We start from the raw sequence: 23,616 nt of genomic DNA, 5'->3' as shown, positions 1-23,616 counted from the left end.
GTTGGGCAAGGAGGCAGATAGACAATAAAGAAATGGGAAAAGAACCAGGACAGTGGAGGACCGAGGAATCCAGGATAGAGAGAATATCAACAAGAGTGATCACTAATATTAAATGCTACTGAGGGGCAGTGAGGTGGTTCAGTGGACAGAGAGCCAGACCTGGAGTCAGGAGGGCCTGGCTTCAAAATTGGCCTCAGACACTTCCCAGCTGTGTGACCCTGGGCAAGTCACTTAACCCCAATTGCCTGCCCTTACCACTCTTCTACTATTCTAAGACAGAAAATATTGGCTTAAGGAAAAAAAATATTAAATGCTGCTGAAAGACCAAGGAGAATGGGGACTGAAGAAAGGGCCTTGAATTTGGTGATAAGGTCATTACTAATTTAGGAAAAGGCAAATTTGGTAGAGTGGTGAGGCTGGAAGCCAGAATACAAGAGGCAGAGGGATAAATCATTAGAGAGGAAGTAGAGATAGCAAGTAGAATTATTCTTTCTGGAAGTCTGATGGTAAAGAGAGAATGATGAGTCAAGAAAGGTGGGAAGGTCAAGGCTAGAGTGTTGGGGGGGGGGGGACTGAAGGCAGAGGAAAAAGCCAAGAGAGGGAGCAATGGAATCCAAGAGAAAAGGGATGACTGAAGGGAGACAGGAGGAGATGGGATCAAGGGCACAGCTTTGGTAGGGGCAAGGGCTACCAGCTCATCCTCTTTAAGGAGAAGAAAGGTGGAGAATCCTGCTGGTGAAGACAGTTTTTGAAGGAGGAAGAGGAGAGTGGAGGGTGCTCACACCAAATGTTCTTGATCTATTCATTAAGCAGGTGGGAGGATGATGTTAAAAAATGAAAGCAGGGATGGCTGTATTTAAAGAGAACAGAGCAAGTCTGGAATTCTTGATGCAGTGAATTTGATAGGGTGATGAATAAGCCCTTACATGCAGTGGTCAGGGTCCTGGAGATGTTAGCAAGCTCAAGTTGGTAGCTGACGTTTTCAGCATAGGCTATTGACTTCCTACAATAGCACTCAGTATTCAAGGCCACAGACATGCTCGATAGGAGAAGCTTATGCCACATAAAATGCTATGTGTGAATAGTACTGTGGCAAAGAAAAAAAAAAGGAATTAAAATCTAAATTGAATTGAAAATAGTAAACATACCCATTTTTAAATTTAGAAATGACCATAACAGGCCCAAATGACTCCTCCTTGGCAAGGTACATATGGTCTTCAACATCTGTAAACACAGTTGGCTCCATAAAAAAGCCTAATCAGAAAAAGAGATACATGATTATCAGTATGGTTTTAATCATCTCAATTCTTCCCACTTAAATATAGTAGGGGTTATCATTTTTTCCAGATCATAAAAATATATATCTATATATATCTCACCTTTTAATTTAATTTATATATTTATATACTTTATATATTAGTAATTTATTATTAAATATAAAATTATTTTGAAAAATTTTATGTTTTTTTAAACCCCTCTCTTTTGCCTTGGAATCAACACTAAGTAGCAGTTCCAAGGTAGAAGAGTAATAAGGGCTAGACAACTGGGTTAAGCAACTTTCCTAGTCACACAGTTAGGAAGTGTCTGAGGTCAGATTTGAACCCAGAATCTCTCATCTCCAGACTTGGTTCTCTATCCACTGAGTCATTTAGTTCTTAATAATAATAATAATAATAATAATAATAATAATAATAATAATAATTCAATCAATACCATGGTAATTTCACCCAGGAACCCCCAGTGCTTAGGGGCTCCTCACCCTGGAAGACAGACTCTTTACCCTTCCATTTGCTCTCCTGGGTCTGTTTTCCCTTTTCCCATTGATGAGTTCCTCTTAAGGCTGCCATTTTGGAGAGGGTTTCAGGCGAGCTAACCTTCATTCCCTTCTTTGCAGTGTTTCTGACTTTCTGCACTTTACCAAGCCTCACTCCCCTCCACTTTGTGCCTCCTTTTGTCCTGCTGTTTCCCCTCTGTGAGAGCGGGATTGTCTCTCTTTGTGTTGTACCCAAAGTTCTTAGCCCAGTGCCTGTTGTTACCTATCAAGCCCTAGTAAGTGTTCGTTGCTTTGTCTCCCCTAACTGGCCGGCAGCATCACAGTCCATCCCAAAGCATCAGAGCAGTTCTGCCTCCCTAGGAGAGTCGGCTTATTTTGGGGTGAGAGAACTTTATTTTCCCGGGTAATAAGTCTCAAGATGAAATTTCAGAATGGCCCCAGTCAGGCTGTACTGATGTGAGGTGGCAGATAGCTGGGGTTTACAGTCAGGGAGCAGAAAGGACGCTGCGTTCAGAAAAGCTGGGTCTAATCTCAGTTCTGCTCCCTGAGTGACTCCAAGGCTTAATTTTCTGATCTATAAAAAAGAGGAGTTTGGGCTACCTGCCTGAGGACCTTTCTTTCCATTTCTAAACCTTTTGCCCTTGGCCATTTACATAGTGTTTTACAGACTCACATTCATGATTTTATTTGAGCTTCACAACAAGCCTGTGAACTAGGTAGGATGGATATATCTATATTCCCCAATTTGGGAGGAAAAAAAAGATCATGAACATTAAACAATATGGCCAAAAGATGAGAGAAGAGAGCTCAGAATCCTAGTCTTATTGCCCAGAGTTCTCTTTTCTTTGCACCATGAATGTCTCAATTTACTGTACAAGCATGTCACGGCCGCGATGAAGTGTTGATGTCTGTTTCACATTTAGGGAATAAAAAGGTGCTCTAGAAATGCGGTATACAAACAAAGCCGAGGAGGCACAGTGCTGGTTCTTACCCGGCCTGGGGACTTGTCTTCCTCCACATACCAAAGTAGCTCCTTCTCTCACCCCAGTTTCACAGTATTGTAGAAGTTTGTCCAGGTGGGCCTTGTGGTTCTGGGGCCCGTGATCCGTGGATCGGTCAAGGGGGTCACCGATTTTCATCTTTTTGATTTCTTCTACCTATGGGTCCCCCACAGTTAATGAAACACAATTTGTAATTTACAAAACACAAGTGGTGCTAATTCCTTTGAACTCTAATTCTTTAAAACGAATAAGTGGCTGTTTTTTAAGTATATATTTACATAAGAAGTGCATTTCCTCTAGAAATATTTTTAGGTCTGGCACATACCCCAGTGTTGAAAATCTATAATAAATAATAATGAAAGTTAATATTTATATAGTGCTTAGTATGTACCAAGCACTACGTTAAGTGCTTTATCATTATTATCTTATTTCATCCTTATAATAAACTCAGAGGTAGTTGCTATTATCATCCCCATTTTACAGATGAGAAAACTGAGGCAAACAAGGTCATCCAGATAATAAGTATCTGAGGTCAGATTTAACCTAACCCTAGGCTTGGTACTCTATCCTCTATGTTACTTGGCTGCCCTTGTGTCCTTTATATGAAACATGGTTGACACCATCATGGCCTCTGGATATACTAACAATGGGAAAAGCCTTGACTACTGAGCGGATTTTTTTTCAATGTACAATAAGGGTGTTGGACATAGTTTAGAGGAATTTTAAAGTCTCTTTAAGGTCTTAAATTTCTGATTCTTAAAAAAAATATTTTCCAATCGCTCCCTTATTTTCCAGAAACACTTGCATTACTGACCTGGAGTAGTTTGTTTCTTTTTTTTTTTTAATTAAAAAAAATTTCCCCCAATTACATATAAAAACAGTTTTCAGCATTTTAAAAAGAATTTTGAATCTTGAATCTTCCCTCTCCCTCCTGCTCTCTGGAGTATTTTGTTTGGGGGGAAAAAATACACAAAGGGACAACTGGATGGCTCAGTGGATTGAGAGCCAGGCCTAGAGACAGGCCTAGGTCCTGGGATAAAATCTGGCCTCAGATATTTCCTAGCTGTGTGACCCTGGGCAAGTCACTTAAGCCCCATTTGCCTAGTCTTTATCACCCTACTGCCTTAGAACCAATACACAGTGTATTGCTTCTAAAATGGAAGGTAAAGGTTTTTTAAAAATATACAAGTATAGGATGAGGAAAATATAGCTAAATAATTGTTCATATGAAAAGGAGCATGGGAATTTTAACAGATTTCAAATTCAAATATGAATCAAAGATATGGCTGCCAACCAAACCAAAAGAAACCCTATATGATCATGGGTTTAATATTAGAAATCTAGTATCCAGAAGGAAGGGCTCGGTGGTCCAGTTGTATTCTGTCTTCATCAGATCACAGTTTGAATTATTTTTAATATTGATGCCATATTTTATTTTATTTTATTTTTAAACCCTTATCTTCTATCTTAGAATCAATGCTGCATATTGTTCCAAGGCAGAAGAGCAGTGAGGGCTAGGCAAAAGGGTTTAAGTGACTTGTCTATGGTCACACAGATAGAAAATGTCTGAAACCATTTGAACCCAGGACCTCCCCTCTTTGGGCCTGGCTCTCTATCCACAGAACCACCTACCTGCCCCTCCCATTATCTTTTCTCATCTTTTAAAATGCTATCTAAGCTTTTTCTTTTATCATGATGTTCTGGTAAACCAACAATTCTTAAGTTGTCTCTTCTAGCTCTGTTCTCCAGATCTTTGGTTAAATCAATGAGGTGTTTCATATTCTCCTCAAATTTTTCATTTTTTAAATTTTGTTTAATATATTCTTGCTGCCTTGTGAAGTCATTTTCTTCTAGTTGTTGAGTTCTGTTTTTTAAAGATTGAATTTCATCCCTGGCTTTTTGGTCTCTATCTTTAAAAAAAATTTTTTTTAATGTCAGGAAAACACTATTCCTCGCTTCCTCTCTCTCCTATCTCTACCACTCCAAAATGTAAAAACAAAACAAGACAAAAACTCTTGTCAAAAATATCCATCGTCCAGGAAAACAAATTCCCACATTGGCCATGCCATAAAAGGTATATCTTGTTCTGTGTTTTGGATATATCACATCTCTCAGTTAGGAAGTGAGGAGCATATATGCCTCATCATTGGTTCTCTGGAGTCAGAATTGGTCTCTTCATTGTTGGAGAGTTCTTAAATCTTTCAAAATTGCTCTCCTTCCTTCCTTCCTTCCTTCCTTCCTTCCTTCCTTCCTTCCTTCCTTCCTTCCTTCCTTCCTTCCTTCCTTCCTTCCTTCCTTCTTTCTTGCTATTGAATAAACTATTCTCTTGGTTCTGTTCAGTTCACTTTGCTTATATAGATCTTTCCAGGTTTCTCAGAAACTTTCCTTTTCATGATTTCTCAAAGTGCAATAATATTTCACCATACTCATAAATCGTAATTTGTAAAGGCTTTCCCAACTAAATGGCGACATCTTCTTAGTTTTCAATTCGCTGCTGTTGCACAAAGAGCTGCTATAAATATTTTTGCACATGTGTGTCCTTTCCTTTTTTCTTTGCTCTCATGGAGTATAGGCCTAGTCATGTTATTGCTGGGGGGATGCACAATTAATGACTTTTTGGGCATGCTTCCAAATTGCTTTTCACAATGGTTGGATGCTTTCACAGTTCCAGAGACTGTGGTAATGTGATTATTTTCCTGTAGCCCCTCTGACAAACGTCATTTTCCTTTTTTGTCATCTTTGCCAATCTTTTGGGTGTGAACTGGAACCTGAGAATTGCTTTAATTTGCAATTCACTAATTATCAGTGATTTGGAGCATATTTTTTCCCCATATGGTCATTAATCACTTAGATATCTTCCTTTGAAAACTGCTGGTTTATATTCTTTGACCATGTACTTATTATGATGACCTAATCCTTGTTTTATTTTGTTTTTAAATCCTTACCTTCTGTCCTAGAATTGATACTGAGTAAGGCAGAAATGTGGAAAGGGCAACTGGGGTTAAACAACTAACTTAGGGACACACAGCTGAGGTCAGATTTGAACCTAGGACCTCCTGTCTCCAGGTCTGGCTCTCTATTGAGCCATCTAGCTGTCCCACACCTACCTGATTCTTAAAGGTATTTGGGAATGAGATTTTCCTGGCTCAGATTCCCCAAACAGGAAGCTCATATTAAGTCCTCATATCCCTGAGGACTTTAAACCCAATTTACAATTCTTCAAGTACCATAATCCTAATTTCACTCCTATCCCATTATCCCATTATCATGGTTTCCTGGCTAATTCACATTCCCTACAATCCCATAAACTCCTTCCTTCCTTCCCTTCCCTCTTCCCTTCCCCTTCCCCTTCCCCTTTTTTTCTCTTCTCTTCTCTTCTCTTCTCTTCTCTTCTCTTCTCTTCTCTTCTCTTCTCTTCTCTTTTCCCTTCTTTTCTTTTCTTCCTTTCTTCCACTTACCTTCCATCTTAGAATCAATAAAGTGTATTGGTTCCAAGGCAGAAGAGTGTTAAGCATTGAAGGTTAAGTGACTTGTCTAAGGTCACACAGCTAGGAAGTTTCTGAGGTCAGATTTGAACCAGGACCTCCCATCTCTGGGCCTAGCTCTCAGCCTCCTGTATTTCTTGATGCAAAACTCTTGATTTGAGGTAGCAGGGACAATGGATGAGTGTGGCCCAGAGGGGCAGAGATGGTTGGTGAGTTGGAATTTAAGAACAACTGCTCATTTAGCCTCGGTCCTTAAGACCTAGCAGAGTGTGGCACACAGTAGGTACATAGCTAAATGTTTGTTGATATTGTTGACAAAAGTTTGTTATGGGTAAGGAAATTCAGGTAATAGCTAATGATGCTAGTTATAAAGCACGTTGGGCTACTTTGCAGACAAGGTATCTCTAAGTAAAGAACAAAGCCTTCTATTGAATTCTGAGAACATCTAGCATGTCTTACCACTCGTCTTACAAATTCATCATGAATGGATTCTTCTACAAATAACCGGCCTGCTGCGATACAATTCTCTCCCTTGTTGAAATAAACTGCTCCCATGCCCTTAGAGAGAAGAAAAGAAAGGCAGTTTTTAAACTAAAGATGTTACTTTTAAGCTAAAGGTGGGAATTTGTAAAGTATTTCTCTGCTTACAACACAGAAGAATCACAGAAAAAGAAAAACCTATTTGGGTTAGCTATTCATTAGATTGGTGCCTGGAAACTATATTAAGCTATTTATTCATAACCTGACACATTCTTAGAGCTGTGTTTCCCACCTTCCCTTTTCCCTTTTGCTCATTAGCATCTATTATTATTATTTTTGATAACAATTCAGATAACCATCTATTTAAGGTATGGAGAGGCTGAGTTTTGGAGGACCTCATTTGTCTCTTTTTTAATTTAAAAAATTTTAGAGTATTTCCCCAGGGTTACATGATTCATGTTGTTTCCCTTCCCCCTCCCAGAGCTGACAACCAATTCCACTGGGTTATATATGTATTATCACTCAATATCCATTTCCATATTATTCATTTTTGTACTAATCTTTTAAAACCAAAACCCCGAATCCTATACCCGAATAAACAAGTGATAAATTGCATGTTTTTCTTCTTTCTCTAAGTCCTTCAGAATTGCCCCAGATCATTACATTGCTGTTAGTAGCAAAGTCTATCGCATTTTATCTTTCCACAATGTTCCAGTTACTGTGTACGATGTTCTGGTTCTATTAATTTCTCTCCACATCAGTTCATGGTGGTCTTTCCAGTTCATATAGAAATTAGAGGACTTTGTTTGGAAGAAATATGAATCCTTGAAATACCTACATGGTTAGACATATTATGTAAGAGGCTTGGTGTTTTTTAAGCCCTATGAGTTTAGAAAGAAAAACTGGAGAAAATTTTGATTCTGATTTCAAGTAGCTGTCCATTGATACGCTTAAGATAAAAGTTGTCTGGAATGGCAAGATTTCAAATTTGTGATTTCGAGGCTTCACTTAAAATCTGATTTCCAGTCTTCCTAGACTGAATAAAATAATCGTTTCCTTTCCCCTCTATGTGCGGATACCAACACCTCATGGATTCAGTCCTTCTATCTGCTGCCTGTCTCATCTATTTTAGATTGCGAACCATTTGAGGGTAGGCACAGTGTTTTGAAAGTATACTGTCCATTTTTGGCCCAAAGCCATTTGGATTTTAGATGTCTGGCGGTCAGCAAATAGCATACAACATGGGAACCTTCTTAATTCAAAATTACATTACCTATATTGATCTCATTATTTGAGGATTGTTGCTTAATTAAGGAACAGCAGCCTCGTTCTCTGTTAAAACCTCTTTCCTGGGCGCAGTGTGTGACAAGGAGGCAAACATCCTTCCCTGTGGAACCTCTGACTTCTCGGATATCATTCTTGCTACTCAGTCATTCGGGTATACCGTAAATGACACTGTATTTGACGCAGGGATGGCCCCAGTGAAATTAGCTTTCAATGGTTAAGACTCTCCTAATCTCCCTGGGACACAGCCCCGCCCCCCCGCAATCTGTGCGTTTGATTGGCCAGTCCAGTGTGCGGACACAGCCCCGCCCCCCAGCAATCTGTGCGTTTGATTGGTCAGTCTAGTATGCGGAGAGACACAACCCCGCCCCGAAGCAATCCGTGAGTTTGATTGGTCAGTCTAGTACGGGGAGGCAGCATTGATGGGCACACCTTCCCCACTGAAGCAAAGGATTATTCTGGGCTACTTCCAGGGAGACTTGTAGACCCTCCTGGGGTTAAGGACAGGCTTAGTTCAAAGTCTGCCTCAGCAGGACTGTCAGGCGTTCACTTGCCTCTCTTTCTAAGGAACCGAGCATGTTTCTACACCTTATTTATCCAATAGCGTGCCTTCTCCCCAGGAAAGCGGTATCCCCGAGCCTCTGGACACTTGCTCCCAGTGGGTAAATTAAGTCCTCTGCTGATGACTTCCGAATCTCACTGTTGCAGCAGATTCATGTGCAAGTTTAGTGAGGACAAACTAAACCCTCAGGTTGGAGAACCATTAAAAAGGTCTTCCACAAAAACCTTTAAAAAAAAGGCTCTCTTTCCACCTGGTGAAGTCTACATGTCATGTTAAGCCACTGAAATTCTGTTCATGAAGATGGCCCACTCGTTGTTCCGACGGGTGCCCTCTTACCATTCTCACAGCTTTGTCGAGTTCACAGTCACCGAAGATGATCAGTGGGGACTTGCCGCCAAGCTCAAGGGACACTTTTTTCAAGTTACTCACGGCACAGCTTTGGGAGAAAATGGGGAAAAGAACATTTCATAGCAATCCTATCCTATCCTATCCTATCCTATCCTATCCTATCCTATCCTATCCTATCCTATCCTATCCTATCCTATCCTGTCCTGTCCTGTCCTACCCTGTCCTGTCCTGTCCTTCCTGTCCTGTCCTGTCCTGTCCTATCCTATCCTATCCTATCCTATCCTATCCTATCCTATCCTATCCTATCCTATCCTATCCTATCCTATCCTATCCTATCCTATCCTATCCTATCCTATCCTATCCTATCCTATCCTATCCTATCCTATCCTATCCTATCCTATCCTATCCTATCCTATCCTATCCTATCCTATCCTATCCTATCCTATCCTATCCTATCCTATCCTATCCTATCCTATCCTATCCTATCCTATCCTATCCTATCCTATCCTATCCTATCCTATCCTATCCTATCCTATCCTATCCTATCCTATCCTATCCTATCCTATCCTATCCTATCCTATCCTATCCTATCCTATCCTATCCTATCCTATCCTATCCTATCCTATCCTATCCTATCCTATCCTATCCTATCCTATCCTATCCTATCCTATCCTATCCTATCCTATCCTATCCTATCCTATCCTATCCTTCCTTCCTTCCTTCCTTCCTTCCTTCCTTCCTTCCTTCCTTCCTTCCTTCCTTCCTTCTTTCATATCATCCCTTACCGCAGCTGTTGGGGGAAATGGGAATAACCAGATACAGCAGAGGCTTAGGGACACTGGGGTGACACAAGCCTTGTGCATTAGGACAAGCCTGAAGGCTTCATTCCTGAGACTCCAGACGCCTTCCCTCCTTGGCTTTAGCTTCTCATTTCTTAGCCCTGAACCATGCAATGTGCTTTCAAACCTTTGCATTGAAGGTAGATGGAGGGGGCTGCCCCACTGAAAGCTGGAGAAAGGTGGGAGGAAGTGGGTCTATCTTTGACTTTCTCTTTTGGAGAAACAGCCCAGGGAGAGGTGCAGAACCTGGGCTAGCTGGTTAGAAGAGGAGAGACAGAAAGAGAAATGGGCTTCTTCTCTGACCCCCAAAACATTCAGTGGGAGATGCTGAGAAGCATGCGGCAGGTAGGGCATAAATGACTATGGACCCACCAAGTGTTTTCCTGGAGTAGAAACAGAGACTTGTTTCAGTGTTCTAAGAAAAGAGTTTTTCCAGGAGCCCTGTAGAGATGTAATTTGTGTGGAGGGTGGGACTTTGGGTCTTAGTTGTAAAAATGAAAAGGTTTTAATAGACCAGAGGCACCCTGGATTCCAGGGACATGACGGTGCTATCTAGCACTGTAAGCTGGGTGTCTAGTCTAAGTCCCCCCCAGGTTATCTTCTTAAAATCTGCTTTTTAGAGATATTAGCATCATATTCTGGAGAGGAGAGGCCCATGAGGATAACATTAGTATGAGGGATCTTCTGCCATGGGAGGACCTTGACAGTGGAGAGGTAGAACCCTGGTGGGGAGCTGCTGCTGGAGGAATCTGCTGGTTAAATATGGAACAGAGGCCTGTTACGGAGAAACAAGCCCCAGATTCTCCCCTTTTCTGGAGTCCCATTCCGAGCAAGTGACTAGGACTGTTCAGGGAAGAGTGCCCCCTCACTCCGGGAGGAAGCTGTCTTCATTCTCCATGTTCTAAGGTTGGAAGCCTTTTGAGCCTAAATGTGTTGCCCACACACAAAAGGTGCAGGTTCCTATCACTGCAAGGGGGCTGTGGAAATTTTCTAAGAGTAGGGGGATAGGGATGCCTGAAAGCACCAAGTCTGAGCAGAGACAGTTAGTATCTGCTCTGTTCTACCAGATGCCTGGTTAATTTTTTTTAAATCTTTACCATCTGACTTGGAACCAAGTTCCAAGTCAGAAGAATGGTTAAATGACTTGCTCAGGGTCACACAGCTAGGAAATATCTGAGGGGAGATTTGAACCCAAGTCCTCCTTTCTCTAGGCTTGGCTCTCCATCTGTTGGGCCCCCAACCTGCTCAGAACCAGGGCTCAACAAATCTAAATCGACTTTCCTTATTCATTCTTAGGTACCCTTGATTCAGCTCCTTCTTCCTCCAGTTTATTTCAGCCTGAAGTACCTCCACTTTCGACTTTGGGTCTTAATGGTAAAAACTAAAAGGTTTTAATGGACTAGAGGCACCCTGGCCCTGTGTAGGTCTCTCCAGTCAGCTCTGGGACCTCAAGCTGGCTCCAGTCCGAACTTGATGGGGAGCTAAAAGGTTTTTCTTAGGGAACTTTTGTCAGGTTTCCAGATTTAGAAATCTGTGTGTGCTTCCAGTTCCATGCTGCTGTCCAGCAAGTGCTGGGGTCACTGATGTCCTTTAGAAGTGTATCAGTGTGGCTGGATATGGTCATTTTTATTCAGGAAATGAGGATGAGAGCAACGAGAGCAGCTGTCCAAAGAGAGCAGGCATCCAAAGTCAGGGGGCCCTCATTGCTCCATTCTGCATTAGCATTTACCCTCTAAATAACTCCTTTTCATTGAAGAGAGGGAGCCCTAGCGATTATGTTATTCTAAGGCAACACCTGCTTAAAAAAATTAAAAACATTTGAATGTCTTCTGCATTTCCAAAAATATCCTTTTCTGGTCCAGAATTTCGGCCTTGGTAAAGATTTATTTATTTAGAAAGATAAATGGAAGTTCACAAAACTTAACCAGCAGTCCCAGCCCTCTGCAAAAAAAAGAAGGGAGCATATTTTCTCATTTCTTCTTTGGGGCCAAGTTTGGTCATTATAATTAGCTAGCATTTATATAGCTTAAGGTTTGCAAAACACTTTATAAATATCTTATTTTATCTTCCCTTGGCCCTGGGAGGTAGATGCTATTATTATCCTTGGTTTCTAAATAAGGAAACTAAGGCAGAAAGAACTTAAAAAACCTGCCCAGGATCACTCCGTTCATAAGTATCTAAGTCAGATTTTTACTCTGTATACTCTGGGGCCTTATTTCAGGTGGGTCAGACCCTCTGTGACCTCATTAGGAGTTTTCTTGGCCAGAGATACTAGAGTGGCTTGCCATTTGCTTTTCCAGCTCATTTTCCAGAAGAGGGAACAACTGAGGCAAACAGGGTTAGGTGACTTGGCCAATGTGTCACACAGTAAGTGTCTGAGATCACATTTGAACTCAGGTCCTCCTGACTCCAGGTCCAGTACTCTGTGTACTCTGGAACCCTATAACTGCCTCATTATAATTGTATGTTTAGAGTTCAAGTGGTATTTTAGGTTGTCATTATTTTCATTTACATCATTGTGGCCCCAAGTCTCACCTCTTCTTCACTTGTGTCAGCTTTTAGGGATGGGGTTTTCCTGTACATAATTCTGGTGGTTCCAGTTTCTTTGGCCTTTCCTACCTTTGTAGGTGAATTCCTGTCATTTCACACACCTGGATACTGAAATCCCTGCACCCCCTCCAACCCCCTCAGAGTGTTTCTGGCATGGCAAGGGGCCAGCGAAGTCTCTCCTGCCTGCCTCCACCCAAGCATCTCTAGCCAAAAGGACTTTGAAGCAAGATGGCAGACCTGCCAGTTGGGTGTCCTACCTCTTCATGATCTGTTTGCCAATTGCTGTGGAGCCGGTGAAGCCAAGTTTGCGAATATCTGGGTGTTCTGATAGACGTTGTCCAGCTAATCCACCTGGAGGATAGAGGGATAAAACCTAACTTAAAAAATCATTTTAAATTCTGGGTAGGGGAATGGGGATCTGGTTGAGATCATACTTGAAACTTGAAAATTTAAATAAAGTTAGATCAGGTAAACTTGAATTAGTCAGGAAAAAAGGATGTGATTTTAATGTTAAATTCATTATCAAATAAAAGGTCACTGATAAGGAATTACAATTTAATAAATCGAAATGATTGCTAAGTATGACTGTTTGGCATAAAAAAGTCCAATTGGCTAATTGTTTATTTTGGGAAAAAAAATGATATTTCTGGATGGAAAAGCTGAAAAGGAAAAGAGGATTTGATTTCCCTCCGGCTGTCAAATCTTCAGTTTCTTGGCCAGAGCACAACCTTTTGCCTTCTCTGCTCCCTGATTAGTAGCAGAATGAAGGTTTAACTCAAGGAAAAGCCCCAGGTCAGTAAGCACTACTGGCTTTGGGCTCCCTTGAGAACAAGCTGGGGTCAGAGCTTCACTGCCCTGTTCCCATAGGACTCTGGAAAAAGAGAGGCCTGAGCCAGTCACTAGAAAAGGGGAGGCAGTTTTATCAGTTTGAGTTTTATCGTTAAATTGATTATCTAAACCTTACCATTAAGGGAGGTCTATTTATTGTGCTATAAATTAACAGATTAGTGTTACAATAGTGCTATAATAGATTGTGCTATAAATAAATAGATGAATAGGTATAATAATTATAGTCTTGGGGGACACTGATTTGTTTTATTTTTTCATAGACTGACTTATTTTAAAATAGTTTTGGTATGAATTCTACATTGGTAAAAAAAATCTAAAATGTACTATTTAACAATCAGCTCCCCAGGGGAAAAAGTACCTTCAATGCATTTCTTAAAATTGTAAAATTTAATTTAAAATTAAAATAAATTAAAATTAAAAATAAAAAAAACACCTCATTTTCTATGTTAGAATCAATATTATATATCGGTTCCAAAGGCTACAGTGATCATCAAAAACAATATGGTTCTGGCTAAGAGACAAAAGGGAGGATCAATGGAATAGACTTGGGGTAAATGACCTCAGCAAGTTAGTGTATGATAAACCCAAAGGCTAGGAAATGGGGGTTAAGTGACTTGTCCAGGGTCACAGAGCTAGGAAGTATCTGAGATCAGACATGAACCCAGAACCTTCTGTCTCCAGGTCTAGCTATCAATCCATTGAACCACCTAGCCACCCCTTTCAACACATTTTAAATATTAATCTATATTAGTAACATTTTCTCTATTGTGTTATTAAGGCTAGACAAAAAACAAAACTATAAATCATGCCCTAGTGAAAATTGAATAATGGGCTATCCCCAGTTAGAGCTCGCTCTAGAATACTCCAGATCCTGCTTCCTGGAGCTCTCCCTACTCCAAACCTAAAGAGTGGCTGGACAGACTCTTCTCCTCTCTTTCCCAGGCATTTCTGAAGACGCTATCAAGTGACCTGTGCGGGCACCCAATTCCTGTGGCTTTAGTTCCCTCCTTTTGCATCCCCGACTACAATGGCCACCCAGAGCAATCCTGCCAGCTGTGGGCCCCTTCTCCACTCTGATCGTCTCCCTCAGGACGTCCCCAGGAGGAACACAGAGACCCAGCTGGCTCCGTCCCATTCATGGTGGCAGAACAATGAGGGAAAATGGGTTACCTGAGCCAGGAATGATATTGATGACGCCCTTTGGAAAGCCAGCCTTGGCGGAGAGCTCTGCAAACTTTAAGGCTGTCAGCGGCGTCACCTAAAAGGAAAAAGTATTCAGTTGGGCCTTGACGGTCCTGTTCTTTAGATGGGTACATGCACAGTTCTGTGGAGCTCTGCCACCCCAAACAAAAGAGAAAATAACAATCTAAGGAGATCTGGCCCTTGGGCGTTGGGGTACACCTTCCAACCCAGCCTTTTTTCCTACCTTAGTAATAGATGATAATGATGACGATGATGATGAAAATAATTATAACAACATTTATATATCACTTTAAGGTTTGCAAAATAATGACCATTATAATGTAATAAACAATAAATAAAATATTATATATGATATAAAATAAAACAAAATAATAAATAAATAAGATTATGGAAATAAAATTATAACATAAAAATATAAGAACAAAGACAATGAATATTATCTCATTTTATTCTCAAGATAACTCTGGGAGAAGGTATATGCTATGATTATCTCCATTTAACTGGAAACTGAGGCAGATAGAAGGTCAAACAAGCCAGTAGGTATCAAAAGCAAGACTCGAACTTAGGTCTTTCTTGGCTCCAAAGCCAGCTTTCTATCTACTCAGCCAGAGGTTTTCAAACTGTGGCCTGAGGACTCCTGAGGGGGTCTCTAAACCCCTTTTGGCCAATATCATTTTCAGAATAGTACTCTCCCCTTTAGGGAATCTGGCACATAGTAGGTGCTTCATAAATGTAAACTGACTGACTGAACTAATCTGCCAGTGTGATTGTGAGTAAGATGGGGTGCTATACTTGCTTTAAAAGAGACCCAGATCTGAGAGATCCTGGGGCACCTGGAGAGGCAGAATCCTGTCTTCAAATATCAGCAGTCTGAGTGATTAGCTGAGATGCTAAAGTTCATACAAAGAAAACAACAAGATCAAAGACTACCCATCGATTTAGCCATTTTGTTGAATATCTAAAATTATTTATGTTTAATTGTTTTCACATAAACATTTCAAAAATTATTATACAAATCTATAAACACATTTTAAACATTTTCTGCACTATAAATGTTAATGATTCTATTTAGTTGGTATTTATGCTCTTTTAATTTGCTGCAAACTCTTAAGAACAAACGATGACTAAATCACAGAATGTCGGAAAACAATGGTCAAAAATCGCTTCTAAATGTCATTAAGAGAGTAAAATTTAATAAAAAAATAAACCAAAACAAGCCATTAATGGTTACTATATTTATTCTGCATCTCCAGGGATCCAGGTCACTTCAGGATTCAACCTAAGGTCCAGGCTACTCCAGGGGGCATATTCTTTAGTGAGGTGGAAACCAAGAGAGAAAATTTTCAACTTGGTTGCTACAGAAGGATGTGAAGAAGGTAAATTCCACCAGTGAAATCAGGGTTCCTTTGCAGTTCACTCTGCTCAAAGTCATCTGCCCCATTTTAGGGGCTCTCATGCTTTTGTAAAGAGAACATGACAGCAGAGTAAAAACAAGTCTGAGCCTTCAGTCTTCAGGCTTAGTAGGGAACCCAGAGCATCAAGCATCATCATGGTAATTCCAGCCATGTTGGACCTGACATAGTCTTTGGGGGCTACCTGGCATTCAGAAAAGTTTGTGCCTGAAAAACAATAACAACCAGGCAGGGAGGTGGCTCAGGTTCAAATGTAGACTCAATTCCTAGCTGGGTGATGTGAGCAAGTCACTTCCTTACTGCTCTCCTGCCTTGGAAGTGATATTCAGTATCAGTTCTAAGATGGAAGGTATGAGGGTTTTAAAAAAAAAAGAAAAAAAAAACCGAGGTGGGGAGGAGGGGAAGAAAAACAACCAGATCTCCAACTCTGCAGCTGGGATTTCAGCCCACAAGAACATTCTCAGAAGCTACGTCATTTCCCATACCAGAGGCAGCCCTTTTGGCTCATTGGTCCAAGGCTTAATCCTTATCCTTAAGCATAGTTAGCCAAGGCCTGTGTGACCAATGAACACAGCAGCACAGAAACCAAAGAAAAGTACAAAATGGCGCTTGGTCCCTTGTGATCCCCCCTCTGTCCATGCTGTCATAGTCACAGCATGGCAGGAAAAAGTGCAAAGGGGGTTAAGAATTACATAATTTTTAGACCATTCATAGAGCCCTTTTCTCCCCCCTTAAGCCCATATTATCTGTCTCAGTATCAATTCTAAGACAGAAGAATGGCAAGGGCTAGGCAACTGGGGTCAAGTGACATGACCAGGGTCACACAGTGAGGAAGTATCTAAGGCCAGAATTGAACCCAGATCCTCCCAACTTCAGGCCTGGCACTCTGTCCATTCTGCTACCAAGCTGCCCCATTCATAAAGCCTTTTTCTTTTTAACCCTTCCCTTCTGTCTTAGAATCAAAACTGTATATTGGTTCCAAGGAGAAGAGTGGTAAGGGATAGGCAATGGGGGTCAAATGACTTGCCTGTCAGTGTCACAAAGCTAGGAAGTCTCTGAGGCCACATTTGAACCCAGGACCTCCAATCCCTAGGCCTGGCTCTCAATCCACTGAGCCACCTAGCTGCACCCCCATTCATAAAGCTTTTTTTTTTTTTTAAACCCTTACCTTCTTTCTTAGAATCAATACTATATATTGGTTCCAAGGCAGAAGAATAGTAAGGGCTAGACAATGGGAGTTAATGACTTGCCCAGGGTCACACCTTTCTGTCAGAAGGCTGGGCTGGTGGCAGACTCAGGCTCCATCATCATAAGACCCATATTATTCCCATGTCATTGTGTGCCTGGGAGTTATGTAGCACTGCAATCTGAAGAAGTGTGGAGTGCTCCTTCCATCAAACCATACTGTGCCTACATTATGAGCCATGGAGAGCTCTTTTTTGCAGTGTAGGATATGAGTTCTGTCTCTTTTTGCTATTATATTAGCACCTCGAGCAAATTAAGAAATATTTTGTGAGAAGTGGGGAGAAAGAAAAGAAAGGAGAAAGGGGGAAGAAGGGAGGAGGAAGAGGGTGGGAGAAAGAGCAAGAGAGAGGTAGAGAGGGGGGAGGGGACAGAGACAGAGATGGAGACAGAGACGGAGACAGAGAGGGAGACAGAGAGGGAGACAGAGAGAGGGAAGAAGGAAGAGAGAGAGAGACAGAGAAGAAGAGAGAGACAGAGGCAGAGAGAAACAAAGACAGAGGCAGAGAGAAAGAGAGAGAGAGAAAGATACAGAAACACAGAGAGAGAGAGAGAGAGGAAGAGGGAGAGATGGTGTAAATAGGAATCCTAAAATTAATTCTTTAAAAGAGTGGCATGTGGTTTGCTTTTATTGATGCATCCTAATACATCATAAACTTGTTTAGTGAAGTGAAAAGTTAACTATATTTATTTATTTTAAACCCTTGCCTTCCATCTTAGAATCAATGCTGTGTAATGGTTCCCAGGAGGCAGTGCAGCTTGGGGTAGACATTGGGGGGGGGGTCCTAGCTGCCCTCAAGTTAACTATTTTTAAGGTGTCTTGGAGCAGAGGACAAAATTCTTTCTGTATTTGACCTTGGTTTGGCAATAACCCAGGGATTCTCAAAGGCTCTGCCAGTGGAGGAGAGGGTGAGACAGGCACCATGCTGGAAGGGCTCTCAGCCCATATGATGCATTTCTCTGAAGACCTTTCTAGCTAAATATGGAGAGAACCATCTCTAAAAACTGGGCCTCCAGATAACATTTTTTCCCCCTTTTTTTGTCCAGAGAAACTCACTGGCTCCATTTGCTGAGTTGTGAAGGGATGGTAACCTGCATGGGTGGGATGAGCTCGCCACTCCTCTGAATGACACATGGATGAGATAAGAGCACATTTATGGAACGCGTGCCTCTCTATTTTACCTGTGCTGGCTTGAGCACCAAGGTGTTGCCTGCCGCCAGGCATGCCGCGCTCTTCCATGCCAGCATCATTAGGGGATAATTCCAAGGAATGATAATTGCACAGACACTACAGAGAGGGGAAAAAACCCATTAAATCACTTGACACAGGCTCCAATTGGACAAATCATGTGTAGAAGTCATAGAAGAAGCCTCGTCTTACCCTAGAGGTTCTTTCTTGGTGAAGGTCAGATTACGGTTTGGACGTGCTTGGTTAATTGGGATCGTAGAGCCCTAAAAGAAAAAGAAAAGGAGATTTGATACTAATGTAAGTACATAAATTCCAGTTTCTAGAAAAACCCATTTAGAACCTCCCATCTGCTTACTGCCACAAAGTGGCTAAGTTCTACTTCCTGAAGCTCATCATGGACAAAAGCGGCAAAATCAAGGGGCAGCTGGGTGGTTCAGTGGATGGAGAGCCAGGCCTAGAGATGGGAGGTCCTGGGTTCAAATCTGGCCTCAGACACTTCCCAGCTGTGTGACCTTAGGAGAGTCACTTGACCCCCATTGTCTAGCCCTGACCACTCTTCTGCCTTAGAACCAATATACAGTATTGATTCTAAGACGGAAGGTAAGGGTTTAAAAAAAGTGACAAAATTAGGGATCATCACATTCTGCCAGCTCAGCCTCAGTCTCAGCCTGCCTCTCATGATGTGTCCACAGACACTCCTGCTGCCCGCCACAAAGCACCCTAATGCCCACATGCCCAGGGGTTTCTTTCTGGAAGGACCCAGATGCCAAGACAAAGTTTAGCTTGCCTGGATTTTGTCACACCAGCCAGCAAAGTATCGGAACGTTTGCACAGACATGCCTACGTGTGTCTTCAGAGCTAAGGTGTACACGGCCCCCGAGTCCATGGTCTCGATGGTGGCCAGCTCCTCCTGGTTTTCTTCCATCAAGTCTGCGAGTCTAGAAGAGAGAAGGCCCAGGGCTGAGGGACGGGGCATCGCGCCCACTGCACACGCCCCAGGGGAACGCGGTGATGGCGGCCACTGCGGCTCTGAGACAGCCGATGGATATAAACCCACCGATTATGTCAAAAAGGCAAACTCGATTTGGGACTGTGTACAGAAAATCTCATACCGAGACCACAGGGAAGCCAGGGACAATTTTCTCTTTCTAGTATGTACAGGAACTACCGAGCAAAACGATATCACAGAGTTTAGTATGAAATCTGTCTACGACGGCAGTCAGGCGGGCATCTAGGTCTCCGTAGCATTTCTTTTGACTATATATAGCTTCATATTATGAATTATATTATTATATACTATGCACATAATATATAATATATGTAATAATTATGATATAATATGATACAACATAACAATGTAATATAACAATGTAATGTAACACAACATATATATATATATATGTATATATATATATATATATATATTAAACCCTTCCCTTCCATCTTAGAATCAATACTGTGTATTGGCTCCAGGCAGAAGAGAAGTAAAAGCTAGGCAATGGGGATGAAGTCCCTTACAGCTAAGAAATATCTGAGGCCATATTTGAACTCAAGACCTCCTATCTCTAGACCTGGCTCTCAATCTATTGAGCCATCTAGATGACCCCCTTTTCCCCCCTTTTCCATAAGATACATTTTAGATCTCATTAAATAAAATCTCGAGGCAGCCGGGTGACTCAGTGGATTGAGAGTCAGGCCCATGGGATTGGAGATCCTGGGTTCCAATTTGACCTCAGACACTTCTTAGCTGTATGATCTTGGGCAAGTCCCTTAACCCCCTTAACCTTCCCATTCTTCTGCCTTGGAACCAATACACAGTATTGATTCTAAGATGGAAGGTAAGGATTTAAAATAAACAAATCAATAAACAAACAAAATAATTAAAATCTCAGCATTTTCAGGAAGTAATCCATATTCAGACAAATGTGAGTCTATGGAATGAACACAAGTGCATTGGGTTAGCCTTAGGCAAATGAGGGGAGGATTCAGGGGTGACTTCCGTGTCCTGTGCCACCCCTACTTTTGCCTCTCTTCCTCTAGGGCTCCTAGATTCCACCCTGGACAGAAATGGGATGGGGGAGGAGAAGGGAAATTGCTGCCCACCTTCCCCTTCCTTCCCAGTTCATCCCTCCAGTCTTCATCTGCCGTGCCAGGTACACTGGGCAGATCTAAGGGAAAAGCTGTCTAAGGAAAGAGCACTATAAACACAGGGATTCCACAGATCGTGGGCTACTGGAGATAGCAGGGAGCGAGCCAGCCACTCCTTATAGCAAAATGGCACTCGGACATGGTGGAGGGATTGAAGAGGAAAGAGTAGCCTTCGCCAGCCCCCCAGGGCCGAGAGCCTCCAGAGACCCACCTGTACATCAGTCTCCCTCTTTCTCTGGCGTTCATTCTTCCCCATTCCCCATTCTCAAAGGCATCTTTAGCGGCGGCAACAGCTTTGTCAACATCAGCCACGGAAGCGTAAGACACTCTGCAGATGGTCTGTTTCAAACCAATGAAAGCAGATTCGTTGGAAGAGAAGTTACCAAAGGATGCCCGTCAGAAAGGCTCCTGATGGCTATTGGGAACATTTCCAGAACCTAAAGGAGTGCTCTGGAAACACCCAATAGGGTCATTCTGAAAAGGCTTCTTTGTTGGATAACAGGATTCCGCTCTGTGAACAGCAGTCGGTTTCATGTCTAACCCTGAATAAAAGCAGCATGATTTTCTCTGCCCATCACTCAGGAAAGTTTCAGAAAAACTGGGCAAAAACTCTAAATGGGAAGACCCGTCCGGCTGCCAAAGTTATCTTCTGAAAGCGCAGGTCTGGCTGGGACAGTAAACGCCAGGATCCCAGTGAAAACCCTCTGTTGGCCCTTTTTTCTTTATAAAACCCTACCTTCTGTGTGAGGAGCAATACGAAATCAGGGGAGCACCAAAGGCTAGGCAATCAGGGTAAAATGACTTGCCCAGGGTCACAGGGCTAGGAAGTGTCCTAGGTAAGATTCTTACCTTCTGTCTTAGGATCAATACTAAGGTTCAGTTCCAAGTCAGAAGAGTGGTTAGGGCTAGGCAATGGGGGTTAAGTGACTTGGCCAGGGTCACATGGTGAGGAAGTGTCTGAGGCCACATTTGGACCCAGGACCTCTGGTTTTTAGGCCAGGCTCTCCATCCACTGAGACACCTCATTGCCTCTCCCCTTTTTTTTAATCCCTAGCACTTAGTATAGTGCCTGATAATCAGGAAGCCAGTCATTCAATGAACATTAATGAAGTGCCTAATAAGTGCCAGGCACTCTCTAATCTCTGGGGATATGAAAAGGCAAAAGACACTCTTTGCTCTCCCATAAAAGCCTTTAGATGAATTTTTATTAACTTAAACACTTGTTGACTGACTGTTTCATTCCTGGTTCAATAAAGTCCAGTGGCTTCCTATTGTTTCCAGGATAGTAGAAAAACTTCTGTTTGGTCTATAAAGCCTTTCCTGCCTCATCCCTAAACTACCTTTTCCTGACCTAATATTCCCTAAACCCAAATCCTGCCAAACTGTCTGAATTTTCTTTCTTTTCTATGAAACATTCTATCATATTTCTTCTTAAGTCAAATGTCTAATTTGACTTAAGAAGAAAATTGATGGAATGTTTTATGAGTATTATTACATATCATATTACATGAATTATAATATCATATAAAGTTTTAAAAGTACTAATAAATAACTCTGGACATTTGACTTAAGAATAAAAATGATGGAATGATCTATAAGTATTACTATATATTATAATATATATATTAATAAAAGCATTATAATATAATATACAGTGTTATATGACATACATAAAGTATTAATTGTACTTATAAATAAACAACTCGACATTTGACTAAACAAAAACGATGGAATGTTTTAGAAGTATTATTACATAAGGATTATTATTATAAGGATTTATAATATAAAGTAATAGAAGTACTTATTAATAAGTAAGACTTAGTAAATGCATCCCTGTCTTTAGGTAAGGTGATGGCATTGATGGATTCCTCCAAATGGATTTGAGGCCCACCATGATTTATGGTTCTCCACAAACTTCACACGCCCTATCTCAGAACAATTACTCACAGATCCATCAGTTGGGTTGATCGTATCGTAAGTCTGTCCATCTTCGGCATCCACAAACTGTCCATTGATGAAACACTGATAAGGCATCTTCAGTGTCATATTATTGATGTCTTTTGAAACCTGAGAGAGGCCCAGATCAGAAGTTTCAACAGAGGTTGGACTTTCCTACTCAATATAGAAAGAACAGCGGCCAAGGGAAACTATGTATAAGTGCAGAGAGGAAAGCTCTGTCAATGTTGTTCCAATCTCTATTTTGAATTTGATTAATGCAAGTTGAAAGACATTTTTTAAACCCTCACCTTCCATCTTAGAATCAATATTATGTATTGGTTCCAAGGCAGAAGACTGGTAAAGGCTAGGCAATGGGGAGTCAAGTGACTAAGGCCAGATTTAAACCCAAGACCTCCTGTCTCCAGGCCTGGTCTTCAATCCACTGAGACACCCAGCTACTCCCTTCAAAGATATTTCTTCAGGAAAGATAACATCTCAGATGAGGGCCTCAAAGTCTGTGGCTTGGCCACTTGCTTAGAATCTGGGCTCCAATTCTGATTCTGCCACTTAATATTTTATTTGTATGACCTTGAATAAGTCACTAAGTTTCAATGAGGCGATTGCACAGGATCATGAATGATTTCTCAGGTCCCTTCCAACTCTAAATCTATGCTCCAGAAGGACTTAAAAGGAGGCTTTTCCTAATTCAAGGAGGCTGTCGATTTATTTTTTCTTTCTCAGATTATAAAGGAATATGATATTATGATAAAAGAGCTTGGCATTTAAATCCTAGATTTAGAAATGAATGTGAAATTAAAAATCATCTAGGCCAATCTTCTTATTTTATAGATGAGGAAACTGGCTTTGTTATTAATTGGTGGTATGACCTCATCCAAGTCACCTCCTCCTTCCAACTAATTTAGGCATTATTCAACTCAAGTTGGACTATAGTTTCCACCATAGAATCAATGAATCAAACCCCTAAAATGTGGAAATTGCACCCTCTAGTGGTTTTGTGGGGTCACTGTTCTGATGAGTTTTGAACTCTGAAATACAAAGTCGCTGGAACACTGACTAATTTGTAATGAATTCCATACCCTCTTTCTTTCCCAAAGCCTTTTCCCTTTTTTCTCCTGCCTTCTCATCCTCTCTTGATCTTAGTTTTCTCTCTCTCTCCCTTCCTCCCTCCCTCCCTCCTCCCCTCCCTCTCTTTCTTTCTTCCTTTCTTTCCTTCTTTTCTCTTCCTTCCTTCCTTCCTTCCTTCCTTCCTTCCTTCCTTCCTTCCTTCCTTCCTTCCTTCCTTCCTTCCTTC

The 23,616-nt window shown here is 41.5% G+C and overlaps 1 protein-coding gene across 1 annotated transcript in view; it reads right to left on the bottom strand.

Annotated features, from left to right (window-relative positions):
* ALDH1L2 (aldehyde dehydrogenase 1 family member L2) overlaps nt 1–23,616 on the bottom strand; it is an 81,576-nt gene that overhangs the window by 5,836 nt on the left and 52,124 nt on the right. Inside the window, exons 12-22 of the mRNA XM_044679141.1 lie at nt 22,314–22,433; nt 20,578–20,705; nt 19,006–19,156; nt 18,411–18,481; nt 18,212–18,317; nt 14,343–14,430; nt 12,581–12,674; nt 8,923–9,022; nt 6,720–6,818; nt 2,766–2,931; nt 1,149–1,254 (exon numbers count right to left, since the gene is read on the bottom strand). Of these exons, the coding sequence (XP_044535076.1) occupies nt 1,149–1,254; nt 2,766–2,931; nt 6,720–6,818; nt 8,923–9,022; nt 12,581–12,674; nt 14,343–14,430; nt 18,212–18,317; nt 18,411–18,481; nt 19,006–19,156; nt 20,578–20,705; nt 22,314–22,433 (1,229 nt within the window). The remainder of the gene's footprint in view (nt 1–1,148; nt 1,255–2,765; nt 2,932–6,719; nt 6,819–8,922; nt 9,023–12,580; nt 12,675–14,342; nt 14,431–18,211; nt 18,318–18,410; nt 18,482–19,005; nt 19,157–20,577; nt 20,706–22,313; nt 22,434–23,616) is intronic.

Source organism: Gracilinanus agilis, chromosome 5, assembly GCF_016433145.1.
Source record: "Gracilinanus agilis isolate LMUSP501 chromosome 5, AgileGrace, whole genome shotgun sequence".
Lineage (NCBI taxonomy): Eukaryota > Metazoa > Chordata > Mammalia > Didelphimorphia > Didelphidae > Gracilinanus > Gracilinanus agilis.
Note: the sequence above shows the minus strand (reverse complement) of the source record. Positions and strands in the feature narration are given on the sequence as shown.